This window comes from Labrus mixtus, chromosome 15, assembly GCF_963584025.1.
Source record: "Labrus mixtus chromosome 15, fLabMix1.1, whole genome shotgun sequence".
NCBI classification, from domain to species: Eukaryota; Metazoa; Chordata; class Actinopteri; order Labriformes; family Labridae; genus Labrus; species Labrus mixtus.
This window is the reverse complement of record NC_083626.1, coordinates 14,484,358-14,505,339: the sequence shown is the minus strand read 5'-3', so window position 1 is coordinate 14,505,339 and position 20,982 is coordinate 14,484,358. Positions and strand designations below refer to the sequence as shown.

Genomic DNA, 20,982 nt, shown 5'->3' with positions numbered 1-20,982 from the left:
GCAGTAGCTGGGGGTCGAACCCCAGACCATCCAGCTGAGAAAAGACCAACATTAACCCTGAGCCACAGCTGCCTGTTAGTGACTGCATGTAGCCTTGTTATTGCTATGGGGTTATATATAGCATGTTTGAACAGTTGTTTGTGTTTTTCAGTCATATTTTCATAAAGTATTTTACCTGTCAATAGTTTGCTTAGTTATATATTCAATGGAGTTTGGCTTTTTTCTTATTATATAATGACCCATTTGTTTCCATGCAACATGTGATATATAGTGTCCCATTCCTAATTTTTAATACTACCTCAAGCCCTCAACCACACACTGCACACCTGACGCCGTTAAAGTCCATGAGGTTGGACAGGGTGGACATTGGGATTGGGTCAGCTCTGAATCCGGACAGGGGATTGGCCTATGCTGCCCTCTACTGGTGTATATCGGTCAACACAGGCTTGATTCCCTTTAAACACTGTCTGGGAAACTGTCAGAGTATTCCTGCTTAGAAGACCCTGGTGCTAGATGGTGCTGGGTGTCTGGAAAATTTCCGTGATGAAAATTGTCGTGTAAACTGAGAGGCTAAAATGTCCCCAGAGCCATGTCAACACACACAGGGTTAAATAAGGGGACTAAACAGACATGAGGCACAGCTGGTTCAGTATTCATGGTATGTGAGAGGGTATGAGAAGTATATGCATCTCACGCAGAAAACGATCTTTCATACAAACTCACCGAAGCATGTCCTTCTGGATGTGTTTATTATCAACAGAAAAGAGAGTCAGGCGAAGTGCAGCAGGTCAAATGTAAGAGATATATCAAGCCTGAGGGAGAGAGAGCACCAAACTCCTCCATTCATACAGTGATATTATCTGTCTTTCTTATTTTTTCCTGCAGGGGAAAAACCCAGTAAATCTACAATTACTGAAATCCAGACAGACTGTAACTCACTCTCCTCCACAACAGCTCAAACACAGTGTCAAAATGCAACTTCTGCTGATCATAAATTCTCGTCATATTTCATGAGTTTGGGCCTGCAGGCACTGTGTGACTTTCCAGAAACGTTAGTTTGTCTTTTTTTTCCCCTGGAATTTTATGTGGTGTATTAAAAGGATTTTTTTGTTGATACAGGGTTCACACCTTGGTCGTATTTCATGCTTGAGGTGTCTCCTGGCAGTGTGGTGGTGAATTTAGAGGCTGCCCATGAAGGTCAAAGGTGAAAGGACAAGGCAAGCACAAGGCATCATCATACTAACACCCCCCACCCCCACCCCCCCAAAGAAAAAAAGTGTGGCAAAGAATGAATCGGGGCTAGCAGGCAATAAACCACAGTTTATTAAAGTACAAAAGGATATAGCAATGTATGTCTTCACCAAAAATTGAGTCTGTCACGGCACATACTCCATCTAAAGAGTGACAATAGAGTAAGCCAGCTCAGTATGAATGAAAAGACCTCTACATTCCCCTTGAACTGGCCCGAGCCTGCAAGTCTGATGGTTCAGCATATCAGTTTGCAACTGTGACGGATAATCAGCTCACTAAATTTAGACTATTGATCAGGTGTGGATATGTGCAGGAAATACGGCCAGCTGTACAGTACTGCACGTCCTCAGAAAAAAAACTGAAATAAATCAAGTGATTTGAGTTTTTCAAATACATTTGAAATTGTTTTGTTTGTGGATTTTAAACTGTAGGTGTTGTTCACCCTCTTTACTGACATGCATAAAAGAGCAAAAGGTAAGTTAAGAAACTTTAAAGTAATGTGTCACCATAGAGACAATTTCAGTGTAACTAAATACTGTACTGTCTTTGTGGTAATTGACTACCTGTTTTAAACAGGTCAATATGGGAAATAGTTGTTAAATGAATACTGTGCTAAGTATGAAACAGAGAGAGAGTTGGAAACCATTTTCGTACAAAAATATAAAACATGCCCCAGATTTCCAGAGTATTATATAACTGCTTGTCATAAATAAAGACAGGTTAGACTGTTTTCTTTTTCTTCATGTCACGACAAGAATCCTCAGCAGTATATCTAAATTTACACAACCCTTTTCAGATGTGGTACATTTAGAATTTGAGCATTAATTCATTGAGAGAATATTATCAGCAATTGTTAATCAAGCTCACATAACAGGAAATCTAATTTCTCCAGGTTATTGGTTGCCGATTGAACGAAACAAAACATTTGACAAGACTTGTGCACTGGGACACTGAGATGTACTTTGGCTGCTTTGTGACATGTTTCTAAAAAGATAAAGAAGAAAATCCCCAGCTCACTCAACAAAGAAAGAATCTGTAGTTGCAGCCAAACATTGTAAGTATGACTTACTCTCAGTTCAAAATGTTTTTATGCCAATACAGCTTCCAGGGGAAAATAAGGAGAGTCTGCAGTTTTTTTTAGGATTCATGGGTGCATGTGTACACAGGTGGGTGTGCCTTCCTGCCAACAGAGATGGAGAATGTTGATGTTGACTGTAATACAGTCACACATCCATGACATTTTTACAGCAGCACCAGAGAACAGAACGCCCTTCTTTCCAACCACATTCAGATCACTCTCTTGCACCTCTTCTGATTATTGTTCGATTCACTTAAAACGTTGCTGTAGTCATTTCTGTTGAGCTGTTTCAAACAGATACAATACTGTGGCTCTCACACTGCGTGTCATTATTATGCAATGTTTAGTGTACTTCAGCAGTTCAACGTAATTATCTCTGCCTTAGATCATAGTCTATTTCTGAAGCTAAGACATTCCTCAGCTGAGAGTGATGTGGAAGATGATCTCCACGGAGGTCAAGGGTCAACTTCATCCCTTCGACAGAGTGTAGTCTCCTTCACACACTTATTAGACAAACATTTCATTTTTAACTCGCTTTTTTCTGATAAGAAATAATACTGAAGATGCAAAAACTATCATGAACAAGTTGCACACAAACAGCTACTACTAGCCCTGCAAACGGAACCACATACTGTATGTAAACCTGCACGCACATACATACACACACACACAAGATAAGAACAGCGTCTCTCGACTTTGCAGTGTTCCGTCTGGGTGCGAGAGCAGCAGGAGACAGGTGGGTCTGTCATGGCATTTGTCAGCTCCAAGGGGACACAATTATATTAGAGCCGAGAATATACTCCCTGTATGAAAATCATTAAATCACATACACACATTTGATCAATGATTCTTTTAAACAAATGTATATTTATGGATGCATCTTTACATATTTTCAGCACCCAAAACTCACACAATCTTTAGCTTGCCTATGCTCCAAAAGGAAGAAGCAAATCTTGTTCTCGCTCCGTGCAGAGACAGTACTGCATCATTTCAAATAGAAGCAGACACACGCAGTAAGAGTAGATGGTAATAAATCGCTTTCTTACCTGTGCTCCACATTGATAGCACTTCTGGTCCTCCTGCTGCTCTTTCGTAGTGAATCTCCAACCCCGAACAGGCGCACTGGGAAACCACTATTTCCTCTGTGAGACTGAAACCAGTAAGGGCCCCGTAGGTGGAAGATAAACAGCTCGAAAGGTCTCTAACTTTCTCATTAATTTGAAAAAGATTCCAAGCTGGAAATAAAACGTATCTCTACACCCACAGTGGCAATGTAAAGGACATTTGGGAATAGAGACCACGAACATCACCTCTATCACCTCCCCTCCACCTCTCTACATCCTCTCTCCTCCCTCCCCTCTGTGTCACTCTCAGCAATGTGTGAAAACAAAGCCAGAGCAGGAGATTCCTGCAGCTAATCGTGGGAGACTGTAATAAGCGAGGGCAGATGTATCATAAGGACGGAGACAGCAGAGGGTGGATGGCAGAAGTAGAGAGGACACTGGATGAGGAAGAATCAAATGTCAATGGAGGCACGAGGACTAGAAGTGAGATACAGTGCTCAGGGGGAAGATAAATCCCTATCTGTACATTTGTGGTTCAACACATGGCACAAACACTGTAACAGCCAAGACTGTCTCTAAAAGGATCATGCAGAAGGAAGGCAAACTGTGAAACCTTGTACCTATGGTACAGCAAAAAGTTTAAACATATGGAAAGCTAACACACACATACTAAAATTCAGAGGTCAATGCTATTCTGCAATGTCTGCAGCCACCCACAGTACAGGCCACGTACAGTAACATGCAATGTACAGCAGATGTCCAATTCATTTAAAGTCTTAACTGTAAAATAAGGAAAGTGTCCTCTCACGCCAAAACTATTCTGAATATTAAAATCAAGAAAAAGTGCTCACAAAGGCTCTAAGGCGGAATCACTTCTCAAAGGATGACTAAGTATCAGTGAGTGATACACATATTCAAATCATTAAGTCTCAAGCAGGCAGGCTTGGTTCAGCTCCCTGCAGGTTCTCTGCTGTAACATAAGGTTAGAAGGGGAAAAGGACAGCAGTTCACACTTGTAAGCACATTTCAGCACCCAGAGGCCCTGAGGGGTAGTGTTACAGGGACACACTGCTCATCAGGACTGTCCCTGTCTCTCACAGTCATAAACAGGACGGCTAAGTTTACAACACAAACCGTTAAACTGCAATGTTGAATTATGTCTATTATGTCTATTATGTCTAAGCCCAAAAAGTGTGCTTTGAAATATAATCTTTGTAGTCATATGCACACTTGTGACTGCGAGTGAAAGCAAAGTAAGTGGTAGAGCCTTTAATACGAGCTGTTTTCTGGTATAAAAGGGGAAATAAGACGCATTGAAAAAGGGTATTTTCTTTTTGATGCTTCATAGCATAACAGGACAGGAGAAGAGAAAGAAGGGAGCATTCATCAACACAATGAACAGCTTGCTGAAATGTCCAACAGGGGGAGTAATGTTCCTTTATTTTCCAGGTTTACTACTTTAACAGTTGATTGGACTTAATTGTTTTATAATAGATACGATTTAACCTTGTAAAAGGGACAATACATTGCTGTTAGTATATCCTCATTATTTATTTGTGGTTTCATAAAACCTATAGTTACTAATATCATAAGATTATTTAAAATTACAGTTTTTACAGTACAACATTTCCTCATTGTGATACATAGAGTTTAGGTTTTTACGCAGAAAATACGCTGAAAAAAGACTCCACTCAACAGTTTTATTTAAAATGTAACTGTTGACAGAAACTGGCAGGTTTAGTATAACCTCACATTTTTACTCCACCGAACACTTGTAGTGAGAGAGAACAAAAACCCATTGAACAGGCCGATCACATAGAACGCTGTGTCATGAGTTTATGAAATATTCACAACGTTAGCAGGGGAGGGTTGCATGACCTTTTGGACATAGGAGAGACTTTTTTTCAATCTGACATCACACCAAAAACTTAATGCACCAAAATCAATGTTGTGGGTTACATTGACCCACATCAGACTGGGATTATAATACCTGTTAGTGGGTTGAAAAAAAATGTATAAACGCAAATTAGTGGTAAAGATACAAACCGGCACATAAATGGTTCATTTTTAAATTCAAATTAAATTAGATCATTTTCATAAAAACAAAAAATCAAAAAAGAAGAAGAATTACATTTGACAAATTGACATCATCGTGATGCAGATTTGTAAAAAGTTCAATTGCATGTTTTGACAGATTTGTCTTCAAGAGGAGGAGAAAACAATGGAGGTCGGGTCGATCATTTCTGATGCATTCCAGTAGGTCAGGAAATCTCAGCACTTCTTGGCTTTTGTGACACAGCTTTAAGCTAATTGTTTGTTCAAGTTGATATTTGTGATGTAGAACGGCCTAGTGATACATACGGGCTTGATCAAAAGTACTCGGACAACAAAGTACTGAAAACCAAAACAACAGAACAGTTCCTGCACACACGATCGAGAACCCCTACGTTTTCATGTAGCATCTGTAATAAAGATTAAGGCGCAAGTAGAAATTTGAGTTTCTGCTTGGAGTTACCTTACTCTGTGACCCTGCCCACTTTAAATTCAATCAGAGTCCAATCAGCCAAAACTGGAAACACCTGTGGAGTCTCCACATAAACAACCACTCTGTGACCTAAAGTAGGTTGAATCTTAATTTGGGGGCACAGATGGCAAGCATAGACATACTAGCAAACAGGTTTCACTCATATGACAAAATGTACATTCAGGACTTAAGGGAGCAGAGCTTTGGAGACTGGCCTTTTAGAGAGGAATGTAACTGCACACCTGAAAAGGTAAAACAATGTCTGCAGTGGAGAGCCCGTGAAGTCTGCTTGTCCCATTGTGAAAAGCTTTTAAATGATTTGGAGGATTTTTGTGTTCTCTCAGCTCTCAAAAATAACACCAAATTTGATGTAACCAAATCAATTCTTGACAATGCCTGATCATGATATTACAGGTATACCCCAGCCTTTGTTTGCATAACCATACCACAGCCTTAAATCCAATGATGTGACAGCTTTGTGATGTATATCTAAGCAGGTGTCAGATTTAGTTTCTTACAGCATTAGGTTGACAGGTGCACAGACCCTTTACCCACCCTGGTCATGTCATGATGGATGAGCCGCTGACAGCACGCTCGATGATGCCATGTTACCAGCACTCAACCCGCCTCCAAAAGGAGATCCTCCTCTTGTTTCAGTCTCCCTCACACTAATCCTCACACAGCTATGAACTTGTGTTCTTGAATTGCACTTGTCATCTCTGTCATAGAGCTAACAGCTCATAAAATCCCTAATTTTATTGCTTGTTTTTAAACCACAGTAGTATCAAAAATGAGAAATAAAGGTATGCATCTGTTTGGTTTTTTTGTCTTTGCAGATGGCCATGGCTGGGTTTGTGCACTGCCCAAGTGAAAACGAGCCTGATGTTGCATGCTGTTTCTTCTGTTTGCTCGAGCTGGAGGGCTGGGAGCCGGATGATGATCCCTGGTGAGAAAAGAAAAAGCATGGCACCTTACACTGTAAAAAAAAAGAACGTAAAATTTACGGTAAAATACTGGCAGTTGTGGTTGCCAGAAATTTACCGTAAAAAAGACGGTGACAATGTATAAGACATTACGGTATATGGTTTGGGCAACCGTAAATTTTACAGTGTACCTCAACTTATCTGTATATGAACTTTTAATCACAAGTAAAGCCAAAAAAAGTGTAAAAGGTGCAGCTCAGATCTAATTATTGTGTACTAACTCAGAGCTGAGGATTCCACATAGCCATTAAAGAGACAGATTGTATTATACACATCAGCATAGTGAATTAAAATAAAAGATGGCTGCCACATAGACTTTATCCTGCTACAAAAACCACCCTTAAATATAAACTGTGCTGCGTCATTGAGCTGAACGTCAGATATTATGTCTTTTACTGTCATCGATAATGTTTTTTTTGACCAAGGTCTGAACATGTAAAGCGCTCCCCTAACTGTGGCTTCCTGACCATGAGGAAAGACGTCACCGAGCTGACTGTAGCTGAATTCTTCCGCAAGGAAAAGGACAGACTGACGGTCTACCTGGTAAGTATACAACGAAGATCAAAGAGGAGAGGTTTAACTGAAATAATCATGCAGAGATTCTAAGGTTCTTTTTTTCTTTTTCTATCCAGAGAAAGGTTTGTCATAAGAAGATGGCATTTTTGCGGGATGAAATAGACCAGACACTTGAGAGCCTTAAATCTCAGTTGGAGTCTATATGAGTGGAATCAAATTTCCTGTCTGTTTTACATTATCTTATTGTTTCATGTGATGGCAATTTTAAAAAATTCAATAAAGTTAAGAGGGCTTCATTTGCTTGTAGTATTGTCTTTGACCACAAGATGGTGCATTTGGCTTAATGCATCAGTGTCCCCTCCTCACAGACTCATTCTGCAGTCTCACACTCAGACCTTCACAAAGGCAATCTGTAATGAAAGCACACATTGAGCAGGATCACAATGTGGGCTATATTCCCTCTTTTCAAACCAAATACTTACCATTTTCCTGAACGTGCCACCATCTCTACCACCCCTTTTCAAACCTTGACCCTGGACAGATGGCCTAAAGCCCCTCCTTTTCAATACCAACTGTTGCCCCAGTAACATCTGTTACATATAGGGGGACAGTGTGCGCCGAGAGGGCTCACCAGGACACTCGCTTAACCCCATGAGGAGAACTGAGATTTAGGAAACACTGAAGGAGGCTGCAGAAAGACAATTGAAATGATGGTAAAGGTGCTCATGCAGTAAACACTCGGAGAAAGCTCTGTCACCCTGGATGCTTCACTGCTCTTATTCAGCATTTCAGGAAGCAAGAGTTTAACACTGATATTTGCCAAAGTAAAGTCTAATGAGTCTAAATTTAAGATATTGGTTCTCAGTCGTCTGTGTCTGATAGGAGGCTTGCAGGATTAAAACCTGCTAGCCCTTCTCCAACCTTCCTCTGTTGTGGATTAATGTCTAATGTAACACTCTGGACACTGAGCCCAGATCAGCTGCTTAATTCTCCTTTATCCGCTCGCTGCAGAACAAATTGAAGAGAGAATATTTTGGCCCAAAAAAGTTAAATACGCAAAAGTGACGTAACATTTCCAATGAAACTGCTTTGCGTCTATGTTTTCAGATAATTTTCTTGCGCTCATATAAAATTGTTGCTTTTGCAAGATATTCACTCAGATGAATATTTTGTCATAATGGCCAAAAGTTTCCATTTTCGAAACATGCAGCTGTCTTCTATCGAAGGGAATATCAACGAAAATGCAGCAGATACGATTCCCAAAACAATGAAGGGTGAGAAATAGGATATGATTTGATTCATGGTGTGGTATTTGCATAAATACGCAGATTATGAAGAGTGTTTACAGTAATTGCTAATGTAACTCTAATCAGGGTTTATACCCACATCCATGTCAATCCACTTATCTATGTGTGCTCCAGAAAATGAACAAAGAGAACAGCATTATGGGACTTCTGTTGCTGAGTGGCACAGATGTGATAGATGGGCTTATGTGTGGGAACGGTGCAAAAGTGATGATTTGATTGAATCATCACTAAAGCAGGGGCTTCATATGTTTTCTCCCACCCCACTTTATTGCATCTATTAATATAAATCCGTTTAAAACAAGTCATTAAACTAATAGGAATCTGCATTGCTCTACTACACATGGATTATTTTCTAATCTAATTAATATGCAGTGACAAAAGGCCTCCTCTCTAGATTTCTAATTAATATGTTTCAGCGAAACAAACTGTAAACAGTGAGTGTAGCAGAAGGACAAATGGACAGATGTTACCAACAGAAAGTTTACAACTTGAGCTCTCCATCAGGCCCCATCTGTTGCTTCTGCGCCGGGTACCTCCCTCTGACCCTCCTCCAATGCTTCTCCTCACTCCTCAGCAGCTACTTTTAGTAAACCCTGATGCTCCATACACTGATTGCACCAGGCTACATTAATGACATCAGCATTTAACCTCCCTCATGACCTGCTTCAGCCATTGGTAAACAAAGGCTAAATGAGCCACATATCACTTTAGAACTACATTTGCATACTTCCCAATGGAATTCATTGCTTTTGGGTTAAAAAAAGTGCAACATGTACTAAGTTAAGACGAAAGCTATACATAATTCAAAAGGTTTCATGGTTTTTGCAATTTTTCTAATGAATTACCACAAGAGGTATGTGATGTCTGATCCTGATGTTTCAAATTCGGTAGTGTTGGTGTGGCTCTGTCTTGCACACACAAACTGCAGAGCTGGAAACATACAGCTGATGTGCTTTACGTTTAATTTATTTGAAGTATTGTACTTTTTTTGTTTCTATAACAAGAAAAACTTTCAGTGAAGTATTGAAATGAAGAATGTGAACTGGAGTTTTTTTATGAAGCATGCGTCAGTCATATGTTTCCAGCTCTGCAGTTTGTGTGTACATTTTTTGGAAATAAGACGGAGCCACACTAACAAGTCAACGAACAATCTTAATTCAACTGAAATGAAATTCTCAGTTTTAAGATTGACTCTTTCTACACATGTATACACAAAAACAAACTCAGTCTTAAGTCTAATTACGAGAATATATATAGCATGCAAATCAGGATAATGTGTGTGTAAGCAAATTAAAGAAGCATTTTTGTTTTTACTTCTCCTACGTAACTTCTCCTCAGCCAGCAGGGCATGCCGGCTGATACCTCGGCCCTCCTACCTTTGGCTGTTTTTTGTTTTTTTTGTGTGTGCCCGTTTCCAAAAGAGACCTCCATCTGTCCCTACACTCAGCCCCATTGTGGTATTCCAAAGCCCAGCAACTTCCACAATGCAGTGGGCGTGCAGTGAGGTGGGCGGGTGAGGGGGGTGCAGGGTAAACACAACAGCATCCAGATCCCATTAGAAGCTCTTTAACTCCTACACCATAATACTCTCAGACTCTGGGAGGATAAGGCCCCTTATCTGCATGCACCAATGTCACCTTTTACACCCGATCCAAGACGTAATGAGTGTGCGAGCTGCCCTCTTTCCTCCCCTAACATCTATTTTTTCCTCCTTTGTTCTTTCCTACATCAGCAGAACAAGCTGTAAAGTTCGATTTTCTTTGCACTATTTATCAGACGAGCTATGGTTGTTCTCATTTGCTTTGGAACGTGGTTTATTTTAGCAATGAAGATATTTAAAAAAGCTCACATGTGCAGCAAAAAAAAATAGACACCCTGTAATAGTAATGTGTGGGTGATAGGATATGTCAGGGAGTATAAACACTTTATGAATAAAGTAAGGCTTATGTTGTTGACTGTATGTGTGTGCACATGTCTGTATGTCAGGTGTGGTGGGGGGTTAGGGAAGAAAGACGAAAGGTAATAATGGAGAGAAAAACATTGTGATATATTAAAACGTAAAAAAACTACATTCATGTATCAATATTACAGGGGAAAGAGAAACAGAAAAAACTTTTCTTGAATTTTTATTAGAGTTAGAAAGAATTGAATTAATATTGAATGTTAGTAATGTCCAGTGTGATGCCACTTGGTAATAAAACCAGGGTAATGGCAAATTAAAGTTTTTTAAATGTATATTTAAATGTTTCCACCGTGTTGACCGTGACCATGCCAGTCCTCATTATTTAAATTCTCCCTTCCTCCAGTTCCTACATCTTCTCAAGTCTCTTCCCACATCTCCCTCCATCCATCTTCTCCTTCTTTCTTCTACCAGCTGCCTCTCTAAGTCACGGCCGTCTCTTTTTTCGGGTTGCTCCACCTCTCAACCTGAGCGCTCATATATATTCCTACGTTCCCCACAGAGGAGGCGTGAGTGTGTGTGTGTGTGTGTGTGTGTGTGTGTTTGTACATGTGTGTGCATGCGCTCTGTGGCCTGAGAGCAGGGGGGGGGGGGATCACTGTGTTGGCCCCAGCTTAAAGGCAGAGGGATTACCGGCACACAGACACTGATTAAAGCCTTCCAGCATCCCATGGCCCCATTAATACAATCTTAATCACAATGCTTTATCCTTCCATCTCGCTCCTATGGATCAGGACCTTTTCATTTTAGTGGGAGCCACTCTTGTTTGGCCAGTGGATTAAGCACGAGGCCCAAAGAAAACTGGAATATATGCACGAGACAGCAAACTAACTCTTTTAGCTCCGCTTAATCTGCCAAAATGATTCATCTTCTGAATTAATATTACATGTTGGGAGCAGGATTCATGCAGTCTGCATGTTAAATATACCCAAAAATAAAATCCCCAAATATAAAAAAAAAAAAAGCAGTTGCATTTTTTTCTGTGTTGATGTATGACATGACCTTTCTGTCCCGGGGGATTGTGCCACAGGTCGTGCTCTACAGCCTGTCGTGTCGGCCGACATGGCTTTACAGAGCCTGTGTATACTTCACATTAAAAGACCATTGTCCCCTTATCATGTACAAGAGCCACTTGATACACTGAATCTTAGTCGCAGTTTGCAAAACACACTGTACAGTCAGGTTATTTATTTAAGCATTTTTTCAAGCAAATTGTGGGGATAAATTCAGTTTTACATGACAAGTCACCATCTTGCTATAAAAAAGGCAATTATATTAGAGCTCAGTTTAGTTTTTACCAGAAGAGGACCTTTGTTATTAATCCCTTTTTTTTTTTTCATCCTTGAACCAGATTTGTGCTCAATATACCAAAACTACCGTTGTTAAGATACTGAAATAAAGATCTTTTGACAGGATCACATTTTTTTTTTTACCTTATGTGATGGTATATATATTAAAATACATCTTGTGGATTTGGGTAAAATTAAGCCCGGAGTAACACAGAAAGAATCTGATCGGAAGTTACTGTACTCCCTTATAATATTTTTGGTTTTTTATGAGGTGTATATGTATTTTTCAAACTATCTCTCTGCTGCCATGCCATGAACTCCAGAGACTGTCTTCCATCTCTATGTTTTGTAATTTTGAATCCAAAGTTAATATGTGTGGATTATTTCCATATCTACCCACTCATGTATTTGGACTCAGGAAGATAATCCACAAACCCCTCCCCAACACACACACACACACACACACACACACACACACACACACACACACACACACACACACACACACACACACACACACACACAAAACAAACAAAAAAATAATTCAAAACAAAACAGCAAAAACACAAAGAGGGAGTGCACCAGTTTACTCTGCCAGTACTTTCTCACAGGCCAAATGTCTGTGTGTGTAAAGCTATTTGTCACTCCTCTGCCAGAGCTGAGCACAGAGGACAAAAATGTGAATGAGGAGCAAGGACCTCCGTCACCCGTCCTGCCCTCTCCTCTTCTTTCCTCTCCTCCTTTTCCCTCTCTCTAACCCGTCTCTCTCTCTCTCTCTCTCTCTCTCTCTCATGCTCTCACTCTCTCTCTCTCTCTCTCTCTCTCCCCAAATTGGCCCAGCTGTCCATCAGCCCCCCCGCAGTTCCCCCAGCTGTCTGCCCTCCCCGAACGAGAAGCCACACAACAATACAGGTCACAGGTCAAGAGAAAGAACAGGCTGCGTTCACAATGGACCAGTGGCGCCCAGTAAAACAATCGTTCCCTTTTTCTCCTCCGTCCCTTCTGCACTGTTGCTGGGACTGGAAAAGACAAACCTTTTGGAGAGGTAGTTGAAGAGGGGGGACGTCCCCTTGGACAACAGCCTCCAAGGCACCGTCCTCTTCTTATAATGGCCTGAAGGACCACAATGATAAACACTCGACCGCAACAGCTCTTGCTCTCCCACCTCTCTATTCTTTGCTTCTATCAAGAGCCATCATGTCCTTAAACACCATCGCTGAAGTCAAAACTGAGACTTTTGTCATACGATGAGTGATATAAATGTTTTAGGAACCTCGGAACGGATTCGATCTAAGCTAGAAATGGGCATCACAATGCACTTTATTTTATTCCCTCCATGACTCTGTCTATTGATGTAGAAAAAGTCTTTGAAAATGAGCTTTTGCCCCACAGTGTTTTGGCATGAGCTGGATGGGAAAATGGGACATGTGGGAGAAAGAGACTCAGAAAAGCCTCTGTGACACGTTCACCTGTTCCCCAGAGCTGTTTTCCCATGGCCCACAACAGCCCTGCTGCCTGACCTGATGGACCCCGTGGTGCACTTCTGAATGATCATACACACACACACAAACACACACACTCACACATCCTGCAACAGATCTCTATAGCACGACCACACTCCTTATATTCAGCATTTTAGTCTTGCACCTTTTGCCCCTGTAGTGTTTGTGAAAAAATACTGAACCACTTTATCCTGTCTTTCAAACAGACACCTTGTTCTGTTTCCCATTTATTGTATTAGTAGAATTGTTTATTTGTTGAAGCATCTTTCAATAAAAATAAAAAGCATCTTTAAGGTTATTAAGCCTGAATTTTATATCTGCTATATTATGTTCATCTATTGATGCTGTCCACTTGACTTCGGATAAATGCAGAGAACTCTTGTTCGATTAATTTGGTCTGTAAGCTGGTATTGAATCTCTATGTTGAAATTCATGTATAAAGATCTTTGGATTTTATGTGAAATTGTATGACATAAATAAAGTTAGACTTCTTATTTGTGGTGCACTGAGAAACATAAGGGGGACTGCACATTTCTCATGGCAAAAGAAATGTGAAAATATGATGAGTTAATTTACATAAAAACCGAACAATATTAGGAAGTCTGATCTGTTCACCATAAAGCATAATCTATTCAGCAGCATTGTACTGTCCCTAACCCATAATGAGAGATATGGACCTTTTTTGAACTGAACATGACAGCATGACAAAAGAAAACACAGAGCTGAAAGGGTTACTGTAGAAATATAATATAAGAATATTTATTCAATTAAGTGCGAAACAGCAAAATATTTACAACAGTACAGTATGACAAAAATAGTGACACCAATGAACAAGTACCTGAAAGACCTCAAATAAATAAATTAAATACAGTACAGATGACAGTAACTTACACCAAACCAAGAAGACAGTGAAACAAAAAAAAAAGATGTGCTGAGAAAATTATTTAAAAAAGGACAAGACGTTATCAAAATAAATATTAAATACTGATATAAATAAATGCATTGTTTTCTTTTATGGCCAAGGGGAGCGTTGGTTGTGCACAATTAAGTTTGGATGACTTTATGATCAATTTTATTTCATAAATGCAGACATGCAGATTTTCTGACTGTGTTCATGTTTTGGTTCAATCCCAATCACTTCACAGAAACACACGTGGCATCCTCGTTCTGAATGGATTTGGCAAAATCATCTCCAGTCATTTTGTAAGTAACTAAGTGGGGAAATAAAATTAACAGCTGGAAATAAAATCCAAATAATGACCAACATAAAAAAAATAATAAATTACATTAATTATTTAAAGTCATGGGTGCATGTTTGTATCAGGTAGATCGAGTTGAGGTGAGTCTTTCTCTAAACTTTAGAGCTCCCAGAATCCAAAAACAACAGAAATGCAAACCATTTTCTCTGTACAGTTAGTATCACAGCTGTTCTTCTCACAGCAGTTAATTCAAGAGAAGTCTTTTACCCTTTCAGTTTCAATATCCTCTACACTGCTCACTCCCACTTTAGAGTGTGCCCATCTGTGAGCTGATCATGTGAGACGAAGTGAAGGAGTCGAAGGCCACATCCAGCGGCATCTCGTAACGAGAGGCCTGAAAAAGTGGATGGCCCTGAGGCCCCCCTGCCGTGGACAAGGGGTAATGGTGGGATGAGAGGTAGTGGGCATGGTGGCCGGTGTGGGATGTGTAGTTCCTCTCTGACTCATTGGGAGAAGGCTCTTGCTTCAGGGCAAAGTTGCCACTGATGCTGAGAGGGGGAGTGAGGGGCCCGTCGTACGGAGGGGTGCCGCTGCTGCACTCGTTAGGGGAGGGGTTGTCGTACACAGACCCCTTGTATCCCTTCATATGGAGGAGATGGGAAGCCTCCAGGGAGCCGTAAGGGGGGCTTGGAAGGCCTGGAGATGGGTAGCTGAGAGGATGGCTGATCTGACCCCCTACACCACCCACCCCAGGGCCTCCACACTTGTCCTCTAGCTTGTTGAGCATCACGGGACTGGGCCCCAGCTGCAAGCAGCCAGCTACCAGGTTACTGGTGGGCTGAGACAGACCTTTACACAGCATCTCCACAAAGCCGTGGCTCTCTGTGGACTGGCCACTCTCCAGCACCTCTGACAGAGCCCAGATATAGTTGCGGGCCAGCCGGAGAGTCTCGATCTTTGACAGCTTCTGTGTCTTGGTGTGGCAGGGCATGACTCTGCGCAGACTTTCCAGTGCGTCATTCAACCCGTGCATTCGCGAACGTTCTCTGGCGTTGGCTTTGACCCGCCGGGCACGAAACCTCTCCTGACGAGCTTTGGTCATCTTCTTCTTCTTAGGGCCTCTTCTTTTGGGAGCATTTTCTCCGTTTGGTCCAATCTCCTCCTCATCTTCCTCCTCATCTTCCTCCTCCATGTCCTCACTACCAAGCTCTGTGCAGGAGTGGATCCGGCTCCCTCCATTTAGGTCGTGTCGCCCTCTCAGCTCAGGGCTTTCATCTCCGTCCTGAGAGCTGCCGTCCTCATCCAGCCAGCCCAGGGAGCTCACCAGCTCACTCACATCACCACTCTTTCCAAACGGTTTGGGCATCATTTTGATCTGAAGGAATACAGAAACCACAATCAGTCAATCAACAGATTCAACCTCACAGGTGTTAACTACATATGTACTGTACAAGCATAATGCAAAAAGACGACACCTGAACTGTGATAATCTGCAGAGGAACTATTTCCAGAGTGCTCTCATTTCAGCACTTCAGTGTGGACAGCTCACTCGTCTCATTAAAAAGAAACTGGCTCTGTCCAGCAACACAGTAAAACTATTTTAAGGAAACCCTGACACTATTTAAAAAGTCTTTTGTTGTGATATTCTGACATTAGAGGCTTGTTTGTAGAATAATGTGTCTGAATGGTCCCCTGCTGTTACGCTGTGGACGCTGTCAATCTGGGACAGGACAGGATTTACTCAGAATATAAAGCTCCAAGATTAAAATAGGGGACATGAAACGCAACACACAAGCCACAGGAAAACTGTTCACTACGTTACAGACGACTGAATTTCTCCTTTTCTTCCTGACCTTACAGAATAAATTCATGAAGCCTAAAAAAAAACTGCATATTAGTTTTCGTTTTTTTAAAAAAGAAAAAAAGAATCTCAGACCCCAGAGTAAGAAAATAATAAAAAAAAGAAACTTAATTACTGTGCACATTTGAGTTAAAGGATGATAAGAAACTTTAATGCATGAATTTGAAACTAAATCATATCAAGCTTAAGAGATCTTTTTTTTCTTTCTGTCCTAAAAGGTAAAACAAGTTCTCCTTTAAAGAGTACCTGCCCAAAATGGGAGAACTGACATCTTTAGTTCTTTTTCACTATGGATTTATAAAGAAAACCAGTGGCCTCACCTGTTTGGATTCACAGCTCACTCTGTGCAAAGTAAAATAAAATGTTGAAAAGATGAGAAACTGAGTGATGAGTCCAGAGTCTTTGCGTTTCTGTCTTAATGAATCCAAACTCTGCTGCTTCCTCAAATAGCCATCAATGCGCATGGAATGTTCATCTCCGAATGACACGACAGAGCTGATTTTTTAGCATTTAGCCGGGTAAGCCCCTCCCTCCTGCGCCCCACCCACCATCAATTCATCCAAACGCGCGTGGCGGGCTCGTGGCCAGAAGTTTTTCAAGAGAGGCAGAGCTTGCGCCGGGTGCACGCGTGGACAGTGCTTTATTTTGCAAATGAGGAGATCCTGAAACAATGAAAGGGTATAGTCTGATTGGCCAGAAAAATGAAAACATATTGAACACTTAAATCTTAATTAATCTGATCATCATAAATAATGCCATCACAACTGATATAAGTATAGGATTAAATATGTGATATGCTATTGAAACTTTATAGATTCATAAACGCACACAAAGATAATTTTTACATCGCACAAAGGACATTTTCTTATCTGCATCTCACTCCTATTTGACAATGCATAGACAACAAGACACCAAGTTTTTGTCAACCTATTGTCCTCTTATTTACACAATTCGTTACGGGATACGATGACAAAATATTAAATTTACTTTTTTGCTATGATCAAGTGCCACACATTTTATAGCAGTATGCCTACAAGTCCAAACTAAGTTGATGTGGAATTATCTTTTTTTGTCTTTACTTTGATATTTGACAGAGACATTTCGGTGTAACGTCAGAATAAGGGGACTTTTTGTAGCCAGACCTACGAGAGATAAAGTCCTTTTAAAAACTCTTTAATGCAACTCTGTATATCTTCACAGTTAGAAATGTTGGACATAAACATCCCTGGTTCGGTTTTAACGCGCGTGTTAACTAACTATCTCAATCGATTGTCTTCATTAGTCGGTTGGATTAGGATTTTTCCACTTCATTAAACACACTGTGTGCCTGGTGTTTGCTGCGTAAAGAGACGCTCTTCCATGTGTGCGTATTTAAGTGATTTTGACAGCTTTCTGTGCACAGAGCAGGTGTGTGCGTTGTTCAGTTGTTTTCTTACATTTTTAGCGTCATATTCTGCCGCCAATAGCTGTGATTGTTGATATGATTGTCGAATTGATTGGTGTTAGGCCTATTATGAACGGACAGGTAGAACTGTATGTGTTGATTTTGAATGTTTGTTCACATTAACACGGACAATAGAATCGACTTTTTAACACAATATGTAAAGTCTTGATACGATTATGGCTGTGTTGTTTATAACCTTACCACAATATTGAGCATTTCCCTCAACAAATGTCTAAGCGTAATAAACTCCCGCCTGTCCTCGTGCGTGGCGAGTCGCGGCGCAGTGGGGGTCTATTGTCATTACTGGCCATTGACAGCCGGGGTCTCGCGAGTCGCACGTGCCCCCGCATTGATCCTATTGTGCGCGCGATTGTGCACAGTTGTGTGCTCGAGATGGTGACACACTGAACTTTGCCAACAGCGCTTGTATTCGTAAGCGTTCGCTTCGGTGGCTATTTCCAAATCTTATAAGAAATATGCAACGTTACTAATCGGCAACATCGCGCTAAAACAGGCACTTATCCAGCGATTTATTGAACAGACCCTAACAGATGGCTGGATATAGGAAGCATGGGGGGGGGGTGGGTGGGGGCATCTGTTGCTTGGGTGCTCGAGCGTCACCGCTTGCCCGAGATGATGTCTCGTGCTGAAACAGCATTTATACACCTCTTAACGGCCCTGATCACTCCCGGGCAGTGCACGTGTGTGTGTGTGTGTGTGTGTGTGTGTGTGTGTGTGTGTGTGTGTGTGTGACATTGCTTGCACGTGTATGGCCAAAAGTCCAGACTATTGATGTGCCCATAGCTCCCCAGGCACATGGACCCCATACTCACCCAAACACACACATATAGTACACTCCTCTTCTGTCCCATGAGTGTGAGCAGGGTCTTCACCACACCTGCAGCCTGTGTGGGGAATTGGGGCACGGAAGTCTCCCACATTTCCCATCGGTTTCCCAAATGACTATGTATTGGAGAGGGAATTGTGTTCTGCTCCCATTTTCGCAGTAACACAGATAGGCAGCCTTCTGGAAGAGGTCAGGGTGCACACGTGATCTGGAGCAAAGTTTGATGAGTTTGCATGATTTAAATCTGGGCTAAACATATCAATCAAATATTTACTTAAAATAATGTATTAGTCAATTTCTGATGCAACATGCAATATTTTTTCAAGTATGTGTGTGTGTGTGTGTGTGGGGGGGGTGAACAAAATGTGTTTTTTTTTTCACTATAGTTTTGTTGGTTAAACTGGCTAAGATGTATGCTCAAAAAGCCACCGAAGATACATTTTGGTATTTGAAAAAAAAGTTCCAGTCTTAGCTTTTTAAGTGCTGTTATTGCAGAATGGAGTAACCCCCTTCCTCACTGCCACAAGTGAGTTGTCTCTCGCCCTCATCCCCTGGGACCCTGAGTGGAATGGGAGGGATTTGTGCACTGCGCTGACAGATGGGTCCTTGTTCCTGTCTTTTTCTTCATCTTTATCTCCCTCGCCCTCTCTTGCTAAAACACAGACACACTCACACACACCAAGACTGCACGAATACAATAGGAATTAAAGCTCCGCACACATGCTCCCTGCACTGCTACTGAAAGCTGAGCCCCTTGTAGTAATCATAAAAGATGGAGTGTGCATTTGTGAGAGGGGTTGGGGCGGTAATGGGTGGGGGTGATGTTGCAAGGGATAATGCGGAAAGGGATAACATTGTTATATTGTCAAAGTAAAATAAAAAGTTTGAAAATGTCAGCCACCAGAATTAATTTTTAGATATTTAAAGATGTATCTGTTGCACATCAAAGAGTTCTTGTTTCAAGTTCTGAAGCAAGTCTGTCTTGACCACATTGACTTTATATGACTTTTTTCAAATAATTTCTACTTTGCCGTTAGTTTGTGCATTAACATGCACGCTTGTGTGTGTGCGTGTGTGTGTGTGTGTGTGTGTGTGTGTGTGTGTGTGTGTGTGTGTGTGTGTGTGTGTGTGTGTGTGTGTGTGTGTGTGTGTGTGTGTGTGTGTGTGAAGAAGTCCCAGGACTCAGTTCTCTCTCCATTTGCTGTTCACTGAGGCTGAATATCAGACATGAGGGAGACACCGACTGAGGCATACTGACTCTGCTGCACACTGGGGAACATCAGTCGTGTCTCTCTCTCTCTCTCTCTCTCTCTCACACACACACACACACACACACACACAGTCCTGTTTTAATCTTAGTTACAACTCTATGTTAGTTCAGTCTTTCATGTAAAAGATATCATAAAAATATGTATTTTTTCACATATTGTTGTAAATACTTTTATATGAATAAAACAAATGAAAACTGGAGATCACTGAATGAATGAGAGTATATGCAACTGAGAGTTTGCACTGCTCCATCTGCAGTTAACGCACATTAACCTTTGCACACAAACCCCAGTGACACATGATAGTCGTGGTCTCAAAGAAAGTTTGTGTAAATCTCCGCCACACAGACAGACTGGCAATTATCTTTACCACTTTATGTAGGAATATAATCCCATGTTTGACATAACCCAAGCATCATTTTTGGCATTTTGTCTTCGACACATGTCAACCCTCTTAAGAGTGTTTAGGTTCACAAAGTTTTGATTTTGATAAGATCAAGCAGAATTTCATCCAGGCAATCTGAGCAGATTGTTTGCAGTTTATTCTTCCTCCTTTTGGCTAATGGATTTGAAGACATTCCAATCGGGCAGAAATGTAGCTACAGAATGGGAATCAGGCCTGAGGGCAATTCTCACTAAGTGGGGAGAGAGCCATTAAACAAAGGTGCCCGTGGTTTCATATTCAGGATACTTTACAATCCTCCGTCCCAGGACATCAACAGTGTTTTTGGGTGTGCTGTTGGGGGGGGGGGGCTCCATCTGCCATGCTGCTGGTCCTCAGGGAGACGGGCATATCCCAGGGGTGTTTTGGAGAGAGAAGGGCTGAAAGGATTACACCCAACCACTAATCAACAACGGTAATCTGCGGCCCCCCATACAAAATCCCCTC

General features: G+C 41.3%; 3 protein-coding genes across 3 annotated transcripts in view; 1 reads left to right on the top strand and 2 right to left on the bottom strand.

Moving 5' to 3' along the window:
- Positions 1 to 3,624, bottom strand: part of znf385a (zinc finger protein 385A) — a 63,981-nt gene extending 60,357 nt beyond the window's left edge. Inside the window, exon 1 of the mRNA XM_061056984.1 lies at positions 3,376 to 3,624. Coding sequence (XP_060912967.1) covers positions 3,376 to 3,388 — 13 coding nt within the window. The 5' untranslated portion in view covers positions 3,389 to 3,624. The remainder of the gene's footprint in view (positions 1 to 3,375) is intronic.
- Positions 3,625 to 5,996: 2,372 nt separating this feature from the next.
- birc5b (baculoviral IAP repeat containing 5b) lies at positions 5,997 to 7,712 on the top strand. Its single transcript, XM_061057482.1, has 4 exons — positions 5,997 to 6,167; positions 6,754 to 6,863; positions 7,326 to 7,443; positions 7,533 to 7,712. Exons 1-4 carry the CDS (start codon positions 6,042 to 6,044, stop codon positions 7,620 to 7,622), a joined length of 444 nt encoding a protein of 147 aa, XP_060913465.1. The 5' UTR covers positions 5,997 to 6,041; the 3' UTR covers positions 7,623 to 7,712.
- Positions 7,713 to 14,217: 6,505 nt separating this feature from the next.
- On the bottom strand, positions 14,218 to 17,014 carry neurod4 (neuronal differentiation 4). Its single transcript, XM_061058017.1, has 2 exons — positions 16,855 to 17,014; positions 14,218 to 16,048 (listed from the first exon to the last, which is right to left on the bottom strand). The coding sequence occupies exons 1-2, from the start codon at positions 16,996 to 16,998 to the stop codon at positions 14,981 to 14,983; spliced, it is 1,212 nt and encodes a 403-aa protein (XP_060914000.1). The 5' UTR covers positions 16,999 to 17,014; the 3' UTR covers positions 14,218 to 14,980.
- Between the last annotated feature and the right edge of the window lie 3,968 nt (positions 17,015 to 20,982).